A 22950-nucleotide genomic window follows, 5' to 3' on the forward strand; every position below is an offset into this window, starting at 1 on the left:
TTTTAGGCCTCTAAAGAGCCATCATTCGATCCAGGTGCGTTAAATCAGGGAGAGAACTGAAACATGCAGGATGCTGGCCCTCGACCGACTTTAGGGATCCCTGATATATGTTAACCCCAGTCTTGCAGGCCTTCACTTTTCACTAGTTGAGTCGTGGAGCTGCAGATGGGAAATGGTTTTTTTACCCTCTTTTCATGAGCTGGAAAAAGGGTAAAAACTCCCTTCCTGCTTCAAGAAGGAAGCGAATCCTGTCACATTTAGTCCAACCTGGGTGTAAACCAGCTTCTTTCTTTCTATGGCAGTACAGCCATGTTTGCCTTCACCTTTACAACTTGAATATCGCTGTATGGTATTTGTAAAGTATTTGTCAAGAAATAAGCATATCACAATAAAATGTATTTTCCTGGTCAAGTGTTTTGCCATTTTTTTGTTCAGTTTTTTTTAAATGGTATTGCACTGAATGACATATGGCCTAGTCCTACTTTCAGTGAAGGTCATATCACATTACTTGCTGAATGTGATCTTCTTGTTGGTTAATTCAATCATTTGAATCATTGGCTGTATCTAAAATATGCATCTTGCAAGACTCTATACCATATTCTGAGTAGTCTTTTTTTATTTTATTAAAATGCTTGATTCATTGTGCATTAAGACCTTGTATGGATAAATTAAAATATGGACAGTTTCAGTGTCCTCCTAGATGTGGTGCTTTGACCCCAAAACTTAAGTACATCAATCAGGTTTAGAGTTATTCATTTTTTTACTTGAAATTAATATCAATATATGAACATCTTGCTGTTTCAGAAGTAAGATGACTTATCTTGGAATATTTATGAACACACATTGTGGTTTTCTTTAGCTTACCAGCTTGCCCATCAAAGTTTGACAGTTGCATGTCACACTGAAAGAGTTGGCTGTAATGTTCAGTATATTTTGCTGAAATATACTTAACATGACTTTGCAAAAATCTTTCCCTCCTCCATCTCTTCCTGCATAGATGCAGTGGAATCTGAACTAATCTCTAATTAAACATGTTACATTTGAATGCCTCCTGAAATGTTCCACTCATTGGGGTGAAAATGTGGAGGTGGAAATAATGAGTATAACTAAAGAACCTTATGGTTATTTTCTAACCTGGTTTCTGAGGTAAACTACGCGGTCTCTGGAGCAAGACGCTTTACACTCAGATGCCTACATGAAGACAATGCTGTGAAGTGAAAGCCTTGACTGAGTTATTTATTTTTTTAAATATTTTTTTTGGAAAGGGGCGTTGTGCCAGGCTTACTGTTCCAAGGGTTTATCTAATGGAATATTGCTGTCTTGTGGCAGTATATCAATTGGAACAATGGCCTGTGTTTGTGCTTAGAATAAAAGGAAAACCATAATGAAGACTGAAGTTAACAATATGTTCTTGTTGCCTAATTAACCAGATACCATAAACATGAAAGAAGCTGCTTGAGTAAATATCTTAGAATAGTAAATCTTATGCTAAAAAATATTTTCATCTGTTCTTCATTGTTTAATATGGGATAGAGATGTTGAAGACTTACTCTTTGCTTTTAAATTCCCTGCCAAGGAATCTTAATTCTATACCTACTACCAAGACTGAAGAATATTGAATAAATACTTACTTGCAGTGCTATCATTGAAAATTGCATTATACATTTTCACTTTTCTGTTATTACATGACATCTGTCCTACTCTGATCTTTAACATCCCATGCATCATAGGTGGGTTTTAAGGGCACTTGAATGTCCAACTGGTCAAAAATGTTACCCATATCAGCAGCAGGAGTGCATGGCTCTTGAAATGGAATAAAGTACCAAAAATAGCATCCAAGTAGTTTTCTTGCTTGCTGCATTGCACACAATGATACTGCAATTTGATATATTGTGCAGATTTATTGTAGTTTATAATAAATGCAACACTAATATTTGTTCAATTTTATTGTGTAGAGTGATTGGAATAATTTATGTCCTAGGTGTGAGGTGTGTGCAAACTTTATTTTGACATTGGAAAAATATTAATTTGTCTTTTTGGCATTTTCAAATGCCAAAAACACAAAACTAGAATGTTCTAGTTTTGTGTTGTCCCTCAACTAAAGCATACGTCAGTCCCTTACAATGCAGAATCAATATGCTATGGGATCTTGTTCTTAAAAGTTTCATAGATATTGCAGAAAGGAGGTGACTGGCAAAGCATTCTCTTGACTGGTAAAAGCTGGTGCTTTGTTAGTGCAACACATTTGGCAGTAAACGCAGCCATCCTACCTGGAAAAGCAGGAGATGGTTATGAAATGGTGAGATTACAAACACCTCCGCCAACAGCAGCAGTGGTGTTTGGCAATTAACAAGGTGGAGTCTGTTAAAATAAAAAAACGCATGATGGTGTCTGCACCACTGTTCAACACAAGTCTACAACCTCTTGAAATTTAAATAGCTTAATTTTTATCTGTTTCATACGAGAAATGGTAAAACTCTGAAGCACTTATTGCAATTTTAATATTCTGAAAATGTTGCTAAATATGTAGAAATTAATTGGAGAACACAAGGTTTATGTAAACAAAGTGGGTAAGTTCTCGGCTAGATTGTAATCTTTCACTATACCTTAGTTCTACAGCTGTGAGAGTGGAGGGTCGAGTAACAGTAATTCAGAAATGAAACTAAACTTGGAAACAATGGTTAAAGATAGAACATTGTTCTACTATCCAACTTCAACATTTTAAATTTTGTAATCGCTTTAATCAAATTTGTTGGAGTTATATTGTGGGTAGATTGTGGTAATATCTGAGATTAGTGGCAGATAATGTGGTAAATGTATTCCTCTTCCTACAGAAAAATTAATCTCACTGAATAATGGATGGCCTCCGTGTTATCAGGCTAAATGATTCTCGGTGCTTTTCCGAGGTTCATCTTCTCCATAAGTAAATCTTTTGTAGTTGAAGCCATTAGGGTTAAAGTGTTCTGCATTATTGCTCTTTCTGTTGGTGCTGTAAACGGAATGTAGTTCTCTGGGTTCTGACCTTGGTTTAAGGACATGCGTGTAAATCATGACTCATGTTGTACAATGCATCGTCGGTTGTGCAGTGTATGAAGCCTACATTCATACACTGCAGAACAATGAATACTACAGTTTGGACATTGGATTTTTCTGTAAATTATGATTTTTTTGTAATGATAATTACAACCAGTTCTTTGTCTGTAATTGCCAACATTTCATACTTTCTCTAATTCAAGTGAGCATTTATACTTTGGCACCTTCACCCAGACACAGTTCCGCTGTTATCAAGGTCAGTGTAGTCACAAGAAAGTTTGCAGGTTGAGATGCTGAGTTAAAATACTTATGAAGAATAATTAAAGATCTTAAAAAGAACAGATAATGTTTGATTTATTGTACTAATGCATATAAATTGAAGACTGTTATTGCTTTGTCCCTTCTCTTTGAAGGTGCATTGGGAGTCTGAAGAGCTCATATTAACTTGACTAAGGTATCTGTCTCTCCAGCAGTCTACTTCAAGAAACTCTTTGTAAACTATAGATATTTTTTAATTATGGCTGAAATGATTCCTCGAACTATTCAAGTACCTCGATTATTAAAATTCCTCAAAAGAAAATTTACCTGCCTTGAAGCTTCGTTAATGTATGTTATAATTTAGCGCACAGTGTTCCGGGCAGAATATTTGCGTTGCGCGGAGCTCTGACTTCCACCTCTGAGTTGTTGTCTAATGCCAAGTGTTAGCGGCGTCATGTTCAATTTTCTAGCTCGGCCGTGGGTATTTTATTGATTGATGATAATGCCCGGGTTTTCATTGTTTCTGGGGGACCAATAAGTAGCCTTAAAATGACTGCTCTGATGTCTGGAATATGGCAGCCTTTCTCTTCTGGGAGCTGCTGGTTCAAAGCGAACGGTAGAAAAAGTGCTGCAGGAGTATTTATACAGGTGACCGGATAGACTGAACACGGCGGGTGGCTGAGTAGTTGATGTTTACAGTACTAGTGTAACTTTGTGGACACACCGCACAATACATTTTGTATCATTCTAGTCTCAACAAACGGGTAGCGGAGTGCATCCTGGTGGTACATTGCTGATAGATGAGTTTCTCAGTGTGACAAGCGAAGATTACGTAAATATTACGTATTGCTCCCCCCATTCATTCTTTGGTCCCATGGTCTACCGGACTTGCATTCGTTGGCTTGCCTACCCCCCGCTCCAGGCGACATTTCCCGTATTCTTAAACCCAAAGCTTCACAGTTATGGGGCAAGGTAACAATTCATCTATTAAACTGACTGAAGATGAATACATGAACTAAAAGCTCGAGTATAGATATTTTGTACTATCTATACTATATTTATGAGCCTGCCTCTTTTATTCTTAAATTTGAAATAATTTTGGATCTTTGAATAACTTTTCTTCTGGTTACCATAGAAAGAGAGCTATTTGTTGTTACAGGTTTTCTTAGCTACGAAAATGTCACCGATAGGATGCTCAAAAATGAAAAAAATTGTCTGATATTGATATCCGATAGTAACACCGGTGTTATGCCAGATTTACCAATGTTAAATTTCATAATTTCTTTTGAATCAGATTACTTGATTAATTGTAAGAATAATCGATAGACTACTTGATTACTAAAATATTTGTTTACAACAGCCTCACTTTAGATGACAAAGTACTGAAATTCTGCCATACTAGCTTGACCTTTCCTCTTTTGTCCAGTTTTCATGCAATGGGCTTTGTTTTTTTTTTTTGTTTTTTTTTTGTTATTGTTAAGCAGTTATGATGCTGGAGAAACCTTAAATTGCTGCTGTGCAAGTTACCCAACAGGGTGTTGTTAGATAACCAAAGAGTGAATGAGTGAGTCAGTTGATGCTCACTTTGCTTAACTGACTGAGAGATTGAGTGGCTAAAGCCTTTCTTCTGCCTAGATCTCCCAGGGTGCTGTGTAGTTCTAGATTGAAGTTCAGCAAATATATTCTATAATGCGACTTACTCTCCGGTGCAACTTAAAAATGCATTTTCCTTCTTTATTATCCATTTGATGGCTGCTGCAACTTATACTCCGGAGCGACTTATAGTCCCGAAAATACGGTATTTTGCAACAATAAAGAATGATTCTGATTCAATCAATGCATCTTGGATGCCGATGTAATGCTTACATCGACAGCTAAAATGTTTAAAGCAATTAAACATTTAGTTGAATATTTTGGTCTTGGAATGATTTGGTTTGTTTGCCATTCATGCATTTGACTCGACAGACCTATATTGCTCTTTAAAACAGTTTTCAGTCTGCTGGCTGCATTTGGTGCTCAGACTAAAAGCTCCAAGAGGGTTTCACCCATTCTATTGTAAGACTTGCAGGCCACCAGGCTTTTCTTCTTCCCCCAGAACCCTTAGGCTAAGCATTAATTATTTATTTTTTTGTTTTATACACTAATAACAGCAAAGACAGACCAAAGAGTCTCATAAAACATAGTATAATCAGTATGTGGACACGTAGGGAGACTGAGATTGGGTCTATTTATTTATTTATTTTTCTCTCACTGCAACCACTGTCCACATGCTGACAACTTTGGCAAAAAAAGTGATAATCACTTTAAATGGAATGAAACGACTAAAGCATTTAAGATTTTATAGTTATTGTTAATCTCTTGTAATAGCAATACCTTGCGTGCCTCAGATTTATAGCCACTTATTTGAAGGAATTGTGATGACCTTTAGCATTTTCATATTTTGCACTGCACTTCAAACATGGTAGATAAAAGTTTTACATATGCTCTAGACAATCATCTCTGCTTGGATGTGGTGAAATACAGAGACTTGTTGAGGATCACTGTACCATGAAAGATTTAAATCCTAAAATGATTTAGCTCACATCTGTTACCTAAAGATAAAGGCAACCAAAGCACACTTTGGTCACATCGACATTAGCGCAATCATTTCAGTTTTTTTAATGACAAATGAGACATTTGTCACATTATGCAGCTCTGTGGTTTTCAAGATTTGTATATATTTTTTTAAAATGCAATCCATTTGCAAGACTAGAGGGAGACTGGTTCAAACGTTCCACATTACTACAATTTATCTGGAAACCTGTCGACGTGATTATAAAGCATGAGCAGCATTTTTATTTAAATATTCATAGTCAATGAAGTATGTTGCAGATGTGAATAGCAGACATTTTGGTTTTTCTGCATACAGAGCTAATTTGAGATTGCCTAGCTGCAGAAATTGCCATCTACATGTTTTGTGTTGGCAAAAAAAACCTGTCGCTCTGGATTATTAGTTGCACCAGCCATAAAATGCATAATAAAGAAGGAAAATGCATATATAAGTCACACTGGAGAGTAAGTCGCATTTTTGAGAGAAATTTATTTGATAAAATCCAACACCAAGAACAGACATGTTATCTTGAAAGACAATAAAAATAGAATAGAGGCAACAACAGGCTGAATAATTGTACGATATGCTAACGTTACATGACACATGAACAAGGAACTGAGAACGTGTCTGGTAAATTAACATAACATATCAAGAGTTATTCAGATAACTATAGCATAAATAACATGCTAACAATTTTACCAAACCATCTCCAAATCACTAGACGCAATGAAATCTTTCTCCTCAGTGTCGCTTTTAAACAACTCCGTTAACTCCGGAAGTAGAACACAGGCCTAGAGCGCCCTGTTGCGGTTTACTGGGAAAGTAACATGTTATGTGATATAATGATGTGTTAATTTCCACACATAAGTCGCTCCAGAGTATAAGTCACACCCTTGGCCAAACTGAAAAAAATACTGTGACTCATAGTCTGGAAAATATGGTAAATGGAAATTTCTATTGTTTCTATTTCTATTGTCTGTATGAAGGTTTGTCACTCTGAGGAAGTATACCAATGATCCAATTGAAAAGAACACCATTTTTATTTTCAGTATTTACTGTAGAAGTAACAAATGCTTTTTCCTTTGATCTTTTTATAACAGACTTCAGTTTTTATGCTGAAAATGCTTATTTGTTGGTGTGCCTTTATTGTATTTGCGTAATGCGAGGTCCCGGTCCTGCGAGATATGTAAAACATACTTGAATAATATTTTGTTACTGAAACAGATACTGTTGCTGAAAGTTCAGATAGTGATTCACCCCATTTCTTGACTGCCTTCTACACAGTGGAAAAGTAATTGAACTTTTCCACTGTGCCACTAAAAAAAGTCTGTCCAACCTGCTGAAAATATTTGCATACAAACTCTGCATTTATGGCTACCAAATATTTCCAGTCAATGTTTTGAATTGCAATACTGCATGCAATGGCATTGTGGTGTCTCTTACAAGTTGAGCCACTTTTTCCCTTACTGTATGAAAGACTGCTAAATTAATAAAAAAAAAAAAAAATCCTGGAAAGTGGCATTCCCACAGTTTATGGCCTGATTTTGTAAATGTGTGAAGACCCTCACCACTTATCACACCCCAAAAATTACTGCCTTGATAACACATGTTTGCAAATGCCTACAAATTTCACTAAAATGTTAAGGTCCCTCTGTATTAAGATAAGTACAGATGTACATGAGGAAATGTTTTCAGCTTTATGCCTCCCACACTCGAGGCTTCACACTTTGAGCTGAGCTTTAATATTTAACATTTTGTATCTAGAGCAATGGGTACATCTGTTTGAATATTTCATATAACAGCTAAGAGCTTTGTTGTAAATGCTAAGAACAAACATTAAAATGGTATAATTTTAAATGCCAGTCACCTGAAAATATTTCCCCAGGTGGAATTCATTGTGAAGCCATGTTTTCATCTGCAAATTTCAGTAAATATGATCTTTTTCATATGACATTCCATGGGAAAACTTTCAATGGAGCTATGTTCAGAATTATTTTTTTTATGATGAAGCAAATGTGGGTTGGTATGTGAAGACTTGAGAAATTTTTTTTCTTTTTCCATTCTCTTGGTGCTGTCAGTCATCCTTGTGTACACACTGCTCAATATGCTAAGAGCAGAGAAACAACTTACGATTAAAGAAAAACTATCTGCTGTCATTGGTGGTCATTCTTTCTAGACTGCACATTCATGGTATTCTCTTTTGTGGGAAAGGAGGTGTAGCATGTTGTACTGCTATGACATAGTGATAGACATAAAAAAATATTTAAAAAAAAAATGTATGTTACATAGTGCAGCTCTAACACAAAATTAGTTGGAATTTAAGCTGCAAATTCCAGCAGCTTAAAAATGGTAAGCAGACATTTGTTTAGTTGTTAGTATCCAAAGAAAAGTGTTGACATGACTAAAAACAAACGTATCTTTTTTTTTTTCCACATTTCATGGTATTTTTTAGGTATTTTGATTAGGATTGTTGGTTTTTGCCTGTTCACTTGGCAAAAGCTGTTTTCTGTGCTTGAGTAAAGAAAATCAATTGGTGTTTGAGTTATGACAGGCTGACATTTTCATCACTTCTAACCTCCAAGCTGAAAGGACTGGAAGTTTGAGACCAACAACTTTAAAGCAACTACTATATAAAGGCTTTAAATTTGGCTCTGCTCAATGTGCACAAAACATCCCACTGAATGTATTTTACTTTTAAATTGTCAGAAATCTCTTTATGAAGTCGATTTTGGACACATGTCGCTGCTTTGTGTTTCTTCAAAAAGTAATCAGTGTTTCTAACATTTTGATGCATTTAATTTCTGGCCTCTTAATTCACAGAGACCTCTGCAATTTGCTTCCCTTGAGATGAAGTTGTGCTTGTTTGTAGATGGATGCTGTTCAGTCACAGGCAGAAATGTTCTAAGGATACTTTGAAGACAGAGTTCACTAATGCAGCATAATACTGTCTTGACTCCAAAACGGATCTTATTTTACTCAGTTTTAGAAGTTTATTTTTATGGCCCCTTATTGGTTACTTTTTGTAGTAAATATGGGAGTTGAGGGAGGGTTCATCCGCATGTTGCATGGAAGTTAAATTACAATGGCATTTTTATGAGGCTCACAAAGGTTATTTCATGGCTGATTTGCTGGTTTTCTGATTTTGACTTTTTGATAAATCACTTAAATGATGTTACATTAGCACATGAGTTTATCGTACAAGAGCTTTGAGTACACCTTCTGGTTTGTAGTATTACACAAAATTTTAAATTCAAATGTACATTATTAAAGGGTTTCTTTAATGATGTACATTGAGCAGAAAACTTAAGTGCAGTGGCAGGGTAGGGCAGATCACCAGCGGCCCACTGCATTTTGTTAGAAAATGTGAAAAATTGACAGGAGACTTGAAATTAAGACTAGGTTATTACGTAGAAGATGTTATCGACAGCTATTAAACACCAACTATTTAAAGGCAAATGCAAAATTGATAAAATAAATACCAATTAATCAGATCATGAATCTTGCAACAAGTGATGTAATGGCTGTCACATTTAAAAGTAAAAGAAATGTAACCTACTATTAACAAAGAGTAAGTGTATTTATATGCTTAACTAAATATAAGGCACAAAATTCAAGTGTTTGAAGATGTCTTGTGATTTTCTAAATCTTTATCTGATCAGGTTCTGGTTTGCTGGTTGTGATTGGTAACTTATTCAAGCGAAAGGCAGTATTTGGATGAGAGACTTGTCTGACTGCTAGTGTGGTTCATGTACATCGGCTCTATGTAGTTAAAAGCACAGGCATGGCAAAGTACATGCCACTTATTTGACAAACATGGCAGAAATATGACGCGCATTATTCTTTCTTTACAAAGATGTATGCGCTTGAATCTGTCTCACCGTTCGCTCAACAGAAACCTCTGAGCATTTAGCCTTCATAGATGCTCTTTGAGGCTTTTGTTGAGCGTGAGCTGAGCAAGCGTTTAGCCTTTTATACTTAGTGTACATGGGTACAGTACTCTGAAAAGGCAGTAGTCATAGAGGGATCATATAAATACTGCTAGAGGTGAACCTGCTCTGCAAGAGCACTGCAAGTAGTCTGGCAGTCCAGCATGCTGATAATAAACTGGGGTAAACATTTAGTTGCTTTTATTTAAAACAGAAAAGCAACTGTTATTCCTATTGCTGATAATATGATTATTTACTAACTCACATTTTCTGATGCATAAACTTAAGGCAGACTATAAGCTCACCAAGCTTATTGGTTTCCACTAAAGCAGCTTTTTACACCTTCTTGTCTTATGCTGTTTGAGTAAAATGAGAATTAATAGGTTATTTAAGTTATCTATGTCAGTAGAGCATACAGTTATCTGTATGACAAGGTCTTAGCTTTCAAACCATGAATTTAAAATGGCATTACCTTTATTAGTGATTGGAACTCTGGTTTCCTCATGACTATTGGTGTTTTACCAGTGATGATTCAGTTGTGCTCTGAATGTCTGCAAATTAGAGATATATATGTGCAGATGTTGAAATGTTTGTCAAATCACCATTGAATTAGTTTTTTTTTTATGTGCTTCAGTGTGCTCTTTGTAGAAAGCAGATCACTTGTCTTTTGTCCATGCTGTTGTTGAAATCAGATTTTTCTTAGTTAAAAACATTTGACATCTTAAGGCAGGTCTTGCATAACTTCTGACTGACTTAAACATTGTTTTTCTTATTGAAGTGTATGTGCATGGACTGCCTGTAATAAAATGGCCTTCTCAGTCAACCTTCCTACAATAATCATGTTTTATTTATTTATTTGGTTTTGGGTTTTTTTTACCCTTGTTTCTCTAACGTGACATACTTTTTGTGTCCACATTTTCAGACGACAACTCCGAACTAACATGGCAGTCAGACTGTGCGATGTGGCTTCTCTGCTTAGAAGTGGTTCGTGGGCGCCTGAGCCTTGGACTGGGGTCTGTGGCCATTTTTCACATCTTGAAATCATTTGGCCAAAAGGTCATTTTTGCTTTCTGCTCAGGCCATACCAATGATATTGGCATTGTTGTATTCTGATGTTCAAACCAAAGTATTTCTGCTTAAATTTTGGGGAAATTTCTCACTGTTGGGGTTGAAACTTCCTTAAAGGTCAATGTTTTGAATTGGTATGGTCTCAACCTTTGTCCCACTCTTTTCAATTTATATTTGTATGTTTTATGTTTAAAGAGAAATATATATTTTTTTGTAACTATGCAGATCAACTTTCTGCACATGGTGAATTTGTTAATAAAGGATGACTCTTCATACATAAACATGTTGCAGGCTGTCTCGCTGATCATGCAAAGGCGTTGTGTCCGGTAGTAGTAATACGATGCTGCTTATAGCTATATTTATTTAATTGTGCTGAATGTTTTTCTTTTTGTTATAAATTTTTATATGAGAAAGTCTCATAAGGGCCTTTTTTTTTAAACCAGCAACAAAAATTCTCTTGTGAAATTGTCAAGATCCTTTTTTTTTAAGATATGCAATTGTTCTGTACTGAATGTCGCACCTTCTTTTTAAAATATAATGCACAATAGTCATTCTGACATATAAATTTGGTCAATGCCAATCAGCCAATATTTGTTGTACTTCAACAAATCATTATCTTGACGTGTGAAGAGCTTCCTTTCTTAACTGTTTTATTACCAATATCAGTGATAGTATTATTTACATAATTTTCCTTCTCTCTTTAGCAGGTAATTGCGACCATGGAAACACAGCTGTCCAATGGGCCAACGTGCAACAACACGAGCAATGGTCCCTCGACTATTTCAAACAACTGTTCTTCACCAGTAGAGTCGGGGAGCATAGAGGACAGTAAAACTAACTTGATAGTCAACTATCTGCCTCAGAACATGACCCAGGAGGAGCTGAAGAGTTTGTTTGGAAGTATTGGAGAAATCGAATCCTGCAAACTAGTTCGAGACAAAATAACAGGTAATGTCTGTTTTCTAGTGCACCCTTGTTTTATTTATTTTTTGCTGGGAAGCTTTACTGTATGTTTTTATACACTTGGGACATTTAAAGAGGACCAATTATGCAAAATTCACATTTTGCATGTTCTGTACTTCTATTCAGATCTCTGTATTAAGTCTGCTAAGACACTAAAAAAATGTGTAGTGTCTGGAAAAGGAGTTTCTTTCAAAAATCTCTCGATTAAGTCACAATTGATTCCCACTGTGCCATTGCCTAGCAACTCCAGCTGAGACTAGCCACTCGCCTTGCAACCCAAGCGGAGTTTGAGCACATTTGGTCAGCCGGTTTTCCTACTGTACGTACTGCTGAATAACTGCTGGAAAAGACAAATGTTTAGTAGTGGACTTTTTATCCAGAAACTGCTACTGCATTCTTGTCAGTCATGAAGAAGGTTTAGCTACTTCTGTTTTTGGATCTGATTCAGGGTCAAAGATGTACAGTTGTATAATAGGACATCAGTTTGCAGCCGTTTTTCTTTGTACATTTAACTTGACTTCTGTAAACTGTTAAATTCCACTTTCATTTGTAAGTTGCTTTCATGTGGTTTTACCTTCTCTAAGTAGCCTGGATGTTAACTTTGAGCAAGATTTACACTGGCATCAAAGTAATGTTTTTTTCACCCTAGGAAACACTTGGCTTGTTGGATTTATATTTTACATTTAAAAGGGATAAACAGGTGGTGTCATGCAACACAAACAATCCTCAATGGTCTTTGCTGGATCTTTGCTGCTAGGCCACCCTCAAAGATTTTGGTGCAGGAATTTCTGTTGCTGTTGAATGTGTTGTAATTTTGAATTTATGGCCAGTCTGGAACCCAACACTATGTTTACCAACGCGTACCATTTTTTAAAAATTCCCTTTTTTACTTCAAGACTTGAATTGACTTGGGAATAATTAGCAGCTTCATATTATTCAAAGCCTCAAAGTAAAATTTCTCTGGATTGGTGCTCTGAATTTAGCTCTACTTAAAACCCTCTATCCCCTTCAGACTGTTGCTTTTGTCTCTCCCTTGGCCCTGTGGCGACAGCTTTAAGCCAGCCTACATCTGTGTACGGGTGCTACATCAGATGTTTAGTAATCACCAGAGATGTGTGTTTCCTCTTTTCTTTAAATGTTCATGCTTTGGATGGCTCAGTCATTTTGTAAATTTTTTTCTCCTACTGTGAGTAACTAACATTTTACTCAAAACTGGGTGTTTGAAAGATTATCTTAGCAAGTCTCCTCTTTACTTTAGCGACAGCTAAAGATTGGTCAATGGTTTGTTTTAATGCTTCTTAGTTATGAAAAGATGATATGGGTGTTTATTTCCCGAAACAAATCGGTTCAGTAAAGGCTTAACGTGTACATTACAACATGCCCTGCAGGTTTAAATGAAAGTGTCATTTTGCTCATTTGAAAGGCTCTATGCATTTCTGTTGGCTATATTGAATCCAGCCTTGAAAGGTGAAATTAAGTTCATGAACTTGATAACGGAAATGAAATAAAGTATGAATGAGATACTTAAAGCAACTTGATACATTAACATTAGTTTCCTGTTTAGTGTCTGAGGTACGCTTTTTAATTGGAACAATATGTTGAATGTCTATTTTGTTTTTTCATTCTTCATGAGAACCCAAAACTTTGGTTTTTACTTTACTTTGTGTGAACTTGTGCTAAAATTGCAGAAAATCTTAAGTTATATCTCTTACAGGTTAAGTTTCCATTTTGTTCCAATACTTTGACAGCATTACAAACAGACTGTGGAAAAGCATTTCAGTGTTGGTTACTCCTGCTTCAATATACACTTGTAAATATTATGCACTTACAGTTATGTAATTGGAGATAGGTTTATGCAGGTCAATATCACAAAGGAAAGTACTGGGAAGAAGGAATGGCTCAGCCACTTGAAGTATGTCAGGAAGAAAAAAGTTCCACATACTGCATTTGTGCTGGGATAAACTAATAATAAATTGGAATGCAAGATTATCAGGTGGCCTTGAAAACCTTAAATTATGATTTTATTTTTTTCTGTTAATACAAGTTGCCTGCCTTAGTTTCTGGATTTTATTCCTCGTTAGTTTCTAGAGCATAAAATGGGAATTTATGAAAATAGAAGACTTTGTAAAAAAAATTTCCCTTCAGTTGGCTGTATTTGGGATAGAGCCTCGGATAATAATTATCCCCTCATTGACTTCTATATAAACTCTGTTCTGCTAAAGCATCAAATTGCCTCCAATTTAGCATTTTCATAATGTAAATAAAATCTAAATATCTCAACCCCTCTAGAGTATTTTCTAAAATCTGTACTTTGTGTAATGTACTCTAGTCCTAATTTGAGAAACTTAGAGATTTTGAATCGGATCATCCAAGTTGGTCCAGATGCCAAATAAGGAGTGATCATGTGACTCAGTGAGCTGTCAGGTGACTGGGAACATATCCCAGTGGTATACCTGCAGTGTAGATGGAGGTTTTTCCCCTGTGCCAGCAGGTGACTTCAATGTTGGATGCTGTGATGATGTGTTCTGTGATCCTTGGTCATATTTTATAATAGAAAGTGTTGAATAATCCATTATTGAGGGAGAAGCATTTTGACTATATCTATGCCCTCAGTTCAGGTTCAAGCAAACCTCCATATTTCTTTGTAGCTGGCTCCGTGATCTGCTGCTTTACGAAGGCTACAATTAAAGTATCTTGAAGACAGTTGGACTTTTTGTGCATTGATTATTCACTTGATGTGCATTTGTAGACTAAATGTTGATGTAACTAATTATTGTTACATCAACCTATTATCATAGGTATACCATTTTATTTTATTTTTTGCAGAAGTTGTAGCAGTATTTTGTATTTTGACTTATAAGAAGAGATTAAAAGCACATGTTATTTTACACTCATGGTAAAATTTTCAGGCTTCTCTTGCTATGTATAAAATCTTTCTTGAAATTGTTTATTTTCACTAGTTTAATAGTGAGCTGTTAAACTAGCTGGTTTATTGATCTACTGTGAAGACTGCAGTGTAATTTTATGTTGTTGCTTTTATGTGTAGTTGTTTTTAAGTACATGATTTGCATTTTTATATAATTCATTTATCTTTCTTTGCGGGAAGTTATTGAATATCTCCAAACAACGGCTCTCCACTTTGGATGGTTCATTCTGCTGAATGGATTTAGGGTTAAATTTTTTGCCTGGCAGAAAGAATGGTTGCGTTTTTTTCAGGAGAAACTTTTATAATAGAAAAACTGACAAAGGGTAAAAGTTCTCAGCCTGGTAGAATGGGAACATCTGGTGAGAGTGGAAAATCCTGGGGAGGTTCAACAATCAAATTTTAATAGTCCTTATCTTCTCAACCAGGGATCCAAGATTTTTTTTTTTTTTTTTTTAAACTGATGCCAATGGGCAATGCTGAGTTGATCACAAAATACACTCCCACTCAGTTTGACTTGCCCAAAACCATCCTGTTAGTGCACTAAGGACCTGTGGAAGCTGTCTCATATGTGCTTGGCTCTGGAAAGGACTTTCACTGCCAGACACCTCTCCAAATGTCTTGTTGATACGATTTGGGAGAAATAGGTGGGCGAGGAGGTCTATTGTTTCTGTGTCAGACTGTGCACGGCACCCTGGTGTGCATTTTCTCCTTTTTTCCCCTCTTGTGGTTGCAAACTTAACAAAGGACCCAGGAGGGAGTATGTCAGTTGCAGAGTAATCAAATGGCAGCTTAAGATCCAGACCCATTTCGGAATCTTGGCTCGAGAAATGTTATCACGCTGAAAACTTGAAAGAAAAAAAGTTCACATGAAAATATAAATGTTTTAGGAGTTAACTGTCTGTGGAGTTATTTCACAGTATAGCAGAATGGATGAGTGAGCAGGTATTAATCACGCTCTGGGATTGAAAGCACAATACAGCTGTGTGGTTTTAACCAGTGACTCAAACTTTGTTTCCACTTTGCTTGTGGTGTTGGTTTAAGAGTGTAGTTATGTCCTGCTTTTAGCACAGAGATTACATCCACTGACATTTCCCCTTTGACATTTAAAAAGTCGATCCCTTAGATCTTGGCATGCAGGGTAATAGTTGACAGGTTAAAAAAATAAACTGGGGCACCTCAATGCTGGAGTGATTTCAGATTTAAGTTTGCACAATAGCCTATCAGTGTGAGCAATATTCATAGTGCAACAGGCTGTTTGGAGTACAATAATTGTTAGCTAATGTATTCAAAGACTTATGAACGTGCATTCTCACAGCAGTACGAACAAGTGACATTGTCCAAAATGCAAAAGGCCACAGAGTGATGGACACACGGATGAGAAATGAAGGAAAGAAGAAATCTCATGGTTATTTCAATATCTGTAGATAGTTGCCATTGCAACATTTTTTTTTCAAAAATCGGGCAGCTCTAGTTTGTGTTTGTGCATTGTGGGGGGTTGAGTTATTGTGCTGTTTGAGATGAGCTGAATAAATTAAAATATTTCTTTGTTGTCCATTGTAACACAAAACATTTTGGTTGTTGAGCATATTTGAGATTCCTACCAGTTTTTCAAGCAGATCATTTAAAAATTGACTTCTGACCTGAATAACTATATAACCTGACAAAGATAACGCTGTTCTCTGCAACTTACCTCAGTCTGTTGGCTTCCATAAAATGGCATTGGATCTTTTTCTACAATTGCATTCACCCATGGTTCATAAGTCATTGTTTCCACATTATGTTCAAATGTCAGTCTTTGTAATGGCTTTCTTTTTTCTTACCCAGTTTTACACTTTGAGTCTGAAATGTTTTATTTCTGTGTTTTGCAGGGCAGAGCCTAGGCTATGGATTTGTCAATTATGTGGATCCTAAAGATGCAGAAAAAGCCATCAATACCTTAAACGGCTTGAGACTTCAGACTAAAACCATCAAGGTAAGTCATCAAGGTATAAAAGAACTCCTCCAGTGTGTGTTGCTCATCTCTGCTGAGTTGAGCCGAGGCATTATAATGCTGGAGCAATGTGGGGCAGTAAGGGAGCCTATTGTTAATCTGGGCACAGACGGCTTTGCTTGGGCATCAAGTAGAGCAGAACTGTTTCTATGGTTGCATGTGAACTAGCTCTGCTGTATGCCTTTACAGGGAGGCAGCTGCCATTAGCATTCATCATACAACATGACACTCAACATGCTTGTGGGGGGAAAACTCATTTGCTCTATGTAGTTCTTTTGGAATGTGGACAGCAGAGTAAGCTTACTCATTTTTATTTTTATTTTTTTTTACTGAAGTAAATCTTTTGTGACTTTTGCTTGAAAAAACTGTAAGTTGCTTTATTTTTTTGTTTCAGCTTTAAAAAATTGGTATCGCTGTGGCATAATAGAAACCATATTGCTTTGTTTTCACAAGCAGAGCAGTCACATTTTTTCATCTTCCAGTTTGTGTCCCTGAAAGTAGGACATGGTAATGTTTCTTTGTGTCTCACGTCTAAAGTTCTCTTGCTGCACCTCAGATGTGCAAATAAACCGTAGTCTGCTGAAAGAATACCCTCTCTGTGCATTTGCATCAAATAAAGTGTGAAGGTGAGGCTGATGGAGGCAGAGGTGAAAGGACAGTGTATTTTGGATCTGGTCATGAAGCTGCAGCTTTTACACTTTTTGCATTTGTGTCAGTGCAGATTTTGAGGTGTGCTCATCAAATGCTTTGACTCTGTTCTCCTATCATAAAAGGAGGCATTTTACACTATTACTTCATTAAAACGGAATGCAGAATAGCTGCACCACTCAGTTTCAGTGTAATCAAATTGGTCCTGTCTAACATTCTTAAAATGTAAAATAAAGCATTTGAACTGGATACGTTCCTCGCCACTTATTGGTTAAATGTCTGCTTGCCTGAAAAAAGAGCTGGAGAACCGAAGCATCATGAGTTGGACTACTGAAGGGTATAATGACATATTGATTGGTGAGGCATTTTTGCTTACTTGTCAGTTAATGGATAAATGTGTTTGTAATGCACTATTAATTGATTGCTACTCGCAATTGAGATAAGTCATGACTTTGGAAAGAAATGGATGATATTGGTCATAAAGAACTGCCATGTTAAAATGTAATTTTAAAAACTGCAATTATTGCTTTTGGATCTTGAAAGCATATTTTCTTTTTAAAATTATGTTAAATGCTGTTAATTTAATAAAGATTAGATTGATTTGACCATTGCTCAGTAGAAGTGGCCCAAATTGTTTACTTTTGACTCAAAGGTACATTTCTAGTGATTCCCTAAGCAGTTGATCTGATGACTGTTTGTAATTCTTTCTAAACAAAGAACATATAAAATGCTAGTGTTCAAAATTACAGGTGTTTTCAAAAATGAAGTCCAAAATGTTAAATATCTTTGAAGTTATTTAAAGAATATTTTCTGACAAATAATACTTAAGTATCACCTTTGACAGGTAAAAAATATAGTAGTAAAAGCATGATCTTTTGTACCAAATAGCCAAAACGGCAGCACCCTCTGAAGTCTAACTGTAGGTCTTGGTAACTTGAATGAAAGCCTAACAATGACATCTGCAGCATCTATTTCAACAACTGTGGCCTGGCACCTTGTTGTTTATAGGTCAGAAAAAAAAAAAAAAAATTCTAATTTCTCAAGGATTGATCTAGCTGAAAAGCTTGTGATTCTAGTCTCTAACCAAATTCTCCATTTCTAATATTAGCTTGTTGGTTGGACTTTCACTGTAATTGATTTCCAGAACAGAAATAGATTTTTGTGACAGATACTAAACAAGTCATAATAATAAAAAAAAAAACACAATAAGAAAATAGACAATGTTGCTTAACTATAACTTATGTCACATTCACAATATTTAGTTGTATTATAGCAATTGTGAGTCAACCTAATATTGTGCAGTATAGCTTTGTTTTGTAGCTGTCATTTTTCTTCACTTGGCAATTGATGGTGAAAAGCAGTTGATTTATGATAGTTGTTAATTTTAATTCACCTTCCTGAAACTGCAGTGTAATAAAGGAATTTTAAATGAGGCTTTGCTTCAAAACGGTATCCAATGCTTTTCAATTGAGTTTTGCATTTGTTAAACTGTCATTGAGTTGAAAATGGGTTTAATAACTGGCTTAGCAGGCTAAAACATTTTGGAGAGTTTAAATTGGTTTAAAAGTTCTAGTTGTTTCTCTGGTTCTAGTGACTGAATAGGATGCAGGTAAATGTTATCAGCTCTTTGCTTTGAAGGTGTCCCCTTCTACAATTGAATATCAAAGGTGACTAGCAGCCTACCCAGTTGGTAGGCAGTCTATAATGAGTTAATCACCAGGTGCTGCTGTGATGTTTATCTTGTGGTGTTCATGTAAGCTTTCCTACTGCAGGTTTCCTACGCGCGCCCAAGCTCCGCTTCCATCAGAGATGCAAATTTGTACGTCAGTGGCTTACCAAAAACCATGACGCAGAAAGAACTTGAACAGCTCTTCTCTCAGTACGGACGAATTATTACCTCGCGTATCCTGGTGGACCAGGTGACCGGTGAGTAGAATAGGACTACCTCCCCCTGTGTTTTTTAAGTTTTGCATTTTTTTTCCTTTTGGCTTCTCCCTTTGGGGATACTGAATCAAAAGACACGGCCTGAGCTGAGAAATGCATCAGAGGTGCTGGTGTGAGACTCTTCCCCAAAATGCAATTTTCCACTAGAGCTGTTTATAAATATGCATCGACAGAATATGAAAGTGGTGGCTGTAAAGTAGCAGGAGTCAGTGCTTTAAATTTTCTTTCCACTTCAGCCTCTTCTCTTCACATTTCCCTTTAAATTTTTGGATTCCATTCTCCGAGGTCTGCTTAAGTTTCTCAGACATCATTTAAAAAGCAGAATCCTTATAAAAAGAAGACAAAATGGATCTGCTCATATTTATTCTTTATTTTTTTGTTTTGTTTTTCTCTCTCCCCATAGATGGGTGCAGAATCATTTTGCATTCATATTGGGCAACTTTATTCTTCAAAGAAATTACACATTCGAGGGCTGTTCACATGTTCTCCTTTGCAGGTTGTGCCATAAGTGAACTCAAACTTTTGGTGCCTTTTCTTAAAATTTGAGAGTCGGCGCTAATTCCTTTACATTCACACAAATTCTTGCTGAATTCACAAATTCACCAAGACAGTTCCTCTAAGATGCAAATTTAAGACAAAATTGTGATTAGACTCTTTCAACACATCACTCACTAAAGAGTGGGTGATGTGCTCCCTTCATATCAATATATATATTTTTCATGTAGATACATCTGTTTGTCAAATTATAACATGAGGAATGGGAAACTCCACTGTACATGAGCTGACAATGAAATGTAGATTTATTTTTTTTATTGCTATCAAGGCAAGCATGTAAAATTTGTAGTTTAAACGTCCTTTGGCTTAAGGGTTGTAGAAGTATTTGCTTAGCAGTAAATGCAAAATGAATAAATTAAAGATGTAACGGAAGTAAAAGAAACCCTAAAACAAATAAATTTTGCATGTGTACACTGGCAGCAGTAATCCCTGTTTCCATGAAATGGGGTTCTGGATGTATAACCTTTTTTTCTTGTCAAAGGTTAGTTCCCTAAGTTTTCTGCTCTCCTTAGGTGTTTCCAGGGGGGTCGGCTTCATCCGTTTTGACCGGCGAGTTGAGGCTGAGGAGGCAATCAAGGGTCTGAACTGTCAGAAGCCACCCGGTGCAACCGAACCCATTACAGTCAAGTTTGCAAACAACCCAAGCCAGAAGACCAGTCAGGCGCTGCTGTCTCAGCTGTATCAGTCTCCCAATCGAAGGTACCCAGGACCCCTCGCACAGCAGGCACAACGTTTCAGGTAAAAGGGACACATCTAAACAGAAGTAAATCTGATCAGAGACCACCTGAACGAATGATTCAACCCCATGATTACATTCACCACCATTCCCCCCCCCCTCATTTTTTATCTATTTTTTTTCAGACATAGAAAATCATGAATCCTGGGTTGATGTGTTAATTTAAAAACATTTTCAGCCCACTCACCATACTGATCTCTAAAGAGTTTCTTGTAACATGCTGCTAAAGCCCTTTTTAAAAGCTCTGTGTAAACTGAATGTCTGCTGTTGACTAAGCTGTGTAGGTTGATTATTGAAAAATAAGTACAGTCAGCAGGTTATTAAAGGTCATAATAGTACTGGGATTCCCTTGAATGGACCAACTGACTTTAATCATTGTATTGTCACCGTTTTTCGTCCGTCATCTTTTCAAAATGCATTATTTTCAGCAAAGCTTTGGACTTACTGAAATGTTTGTTCTGTTTTCTTTCAGGTTGGACAATTTGCTGAACATGGCTTATGGAGTCAAAAGGTAATCAGATTTTCTTTTGAAATCTGTTTTAATTGATCTTTAGGGATCACTGACCTAATGTGGGAGGGCTTATTTGTTGTGTAGGTAGTTGATGCTTCACAAGGTCTACCTGATTCTAAAAGGGATCGTTGACAGAATGCATGAACAGATACTGAGTGTAATTTATTCACAGAATTCAGTAGGAGTGAATATTAATATTTAAAGATGGTGAGTAAAACCAAAAGGTTGATTTGTGGAGTGAGAAGAGAAGCTCTAATGGGTACAATCAAAGGGACCCTGAATTGAAGTCTCTAAAAATTACCTGCTGCCCAATAAAACCAGCCGACTATCTTTTAGTACATCTGTAAACTCTGTTCAAAAGGTCCGAGTAAATTCTGTTGGTTATACATAAATAACCCAAAATTTCACACAGTTAGGGTGTTACACTTGCTGATAAAAACTGATGTTAAAATCTTGGCAGTACACTGCCATGGATGTAAGGGTGTCTATTGTGAGCGGGGGACTCTTCTTAAAAACTAGCCTTAAAAGCTATACCATTTGAAATGGCTATCTTCAGGATACCAGTCGCATAAAGATGGGATTCGTGTTACTAAACTGCACACAGTAACTGCTTTTAATCATATTATTGAATTATTTTACATTTGACATACAATTAACTGCCAGTGTTTTTTTGTATTATTATTACAAATTTAATAAATTAATTTTTTTTCTCAAATGTTACAATAATTTGTATCATTTGAGAACTCCTCACACAATTTTTACAAGAATGGGCCTTTTGCATAAGGCCTTGTGCATAAGGTCGCTGTTGGCAAATTTTTAATGCAATGCATCAGACAAAAAATGTATGTAAAAGTGTGCATGTTGCTGCGATTCCTTCATATGACCAAATTTGCGTGAAATGGTGAAGCTGCTGTGTAGATCGCCCTGTTCCCACCCGTATACCTATGCAATACTCAGAAAGCTTCCACTTGGGCTGGGTGATGAGGCAATAGCTATTACAATGCACATGGCCAATATCAATAGAAAATATGTCTGAAATGGTTCACAGAATACACACGTTGTGCATAATTATCTGGGAGCAGTTTTCAGTTTTGACACTGCCACAAAATGAAAGAAAATGCAAAGCGGCATAAGAGAAAATTGTGGATAAAAGGAAAAGTCATGTAATTTAAAAAAAAAAAAATTATTCCCCCCCTTTGACTTAATTGTCCAAAATACTCTAAATCATCTAGTCACTGATGAGAAATGCTCAGATCATGATGCATTTTTGAGCCATATCGCCCAGCCCTTTGTCCCATCTCGTCTTCAAAGAAACATGGCAACAGTTCCAACAAAAAGTTTAAGTTCAGTTTTTAGTCAACTTTTGTTTTTGATGTACTATTACTGTTACAAAGATAAAATAGTGAAATGTTGCCATTTTTAAAATACATTAGCTACTGCTCAGACTTGCATAATTGCTTTCTGAAAATTTGAAATTTACCTTCATCAGTTCATACTCTAAAGTTTTTAGTGTTGTTTTTTTTATGGATGAATGTTTGAAAATCCAAAACCATTGACCTAACTGAAGGTTTTCTTAAAAAAAAAAAAAAAAGATTTTGTGGTATCAGATTGTTTTAATTACATTATTACTCAGTATTTGCATTGTATCTCACATATACTTCATCCCAAGATGGAGATTTATTACAAATAAAAGGCATTCTGGGATTGGTTTGAAGTCACTGTGAGGTTGGTGTGTGTAAGGATAAGCGTACATTAGAAACTGCACCATCGAAGTTTTCCCTCAAGTGCTCATTCAAACCGAG

At 36.2% G+C, this 22950-nt stretch overlaps 1 protein-coding gene across 10 annotated transcripts in view; it reads left to right on the forward strand.

The window, feature by feature from the left end:
* The window catches only part of elavl2 (ELAV like neuron-specific RNA binding protein 2), an 87111-nt gene that overhangs the window by 59497 nt on the left and 4664 nt on the right, over positions 1-22950 (forward strand). For 6 of the 10 annotated variants that reach the window (XM_055051056.1, XM_055051060.1, XM_055051059.1 and 3 more), the window contains 6 exons: positions 10730-10820; positions 11580-11823; positions 16633-16736; positions 19175-19328; positions 20414-20639; positions 21110-21148. In XM_055051056.1, coding sequence (XP_054907031.1) covers positions 10749-10820; positions 11580-11823; positions 16633-16736; positions 19175-19328; positions 20414-20639; positions 21110-21148 — 839 coding nt within the window. In that variant the 5' untranslated portion in view covers positions 10730-10748. Of the gene's footprint in view, positions 1-10729; positions 10821-10856; positions 10864-11579; positions 11824-16632; positions 16737-19174; positions 19329-20413; positions 20640-21109; positions 21149-22950 lie in introns of those variants that run through there. The other 4 variants (XM_055051055.1, XM_055051054.1, XM_055051062.1 and 1 more) reach the window with 4 other exon arrangements.

This window comes from Poeciliopsis prolifica, unplaced genomic scaffold (assembly GCF_027474105.1).
Source record: "Poeciliopsis prolifica strain line A6 unplaced genomic scaffold, Auburn_PproV2 SCAFFOLD032, whole genome shotgun sequence".
Classification (NCBI taxonomy): Eukaryota; Metazoa; Chordata; class Actinopteri; order Cyprinodontiformes; family Poeciliidae; genus Poeciliopsis; species Poeciliopsis prolifica.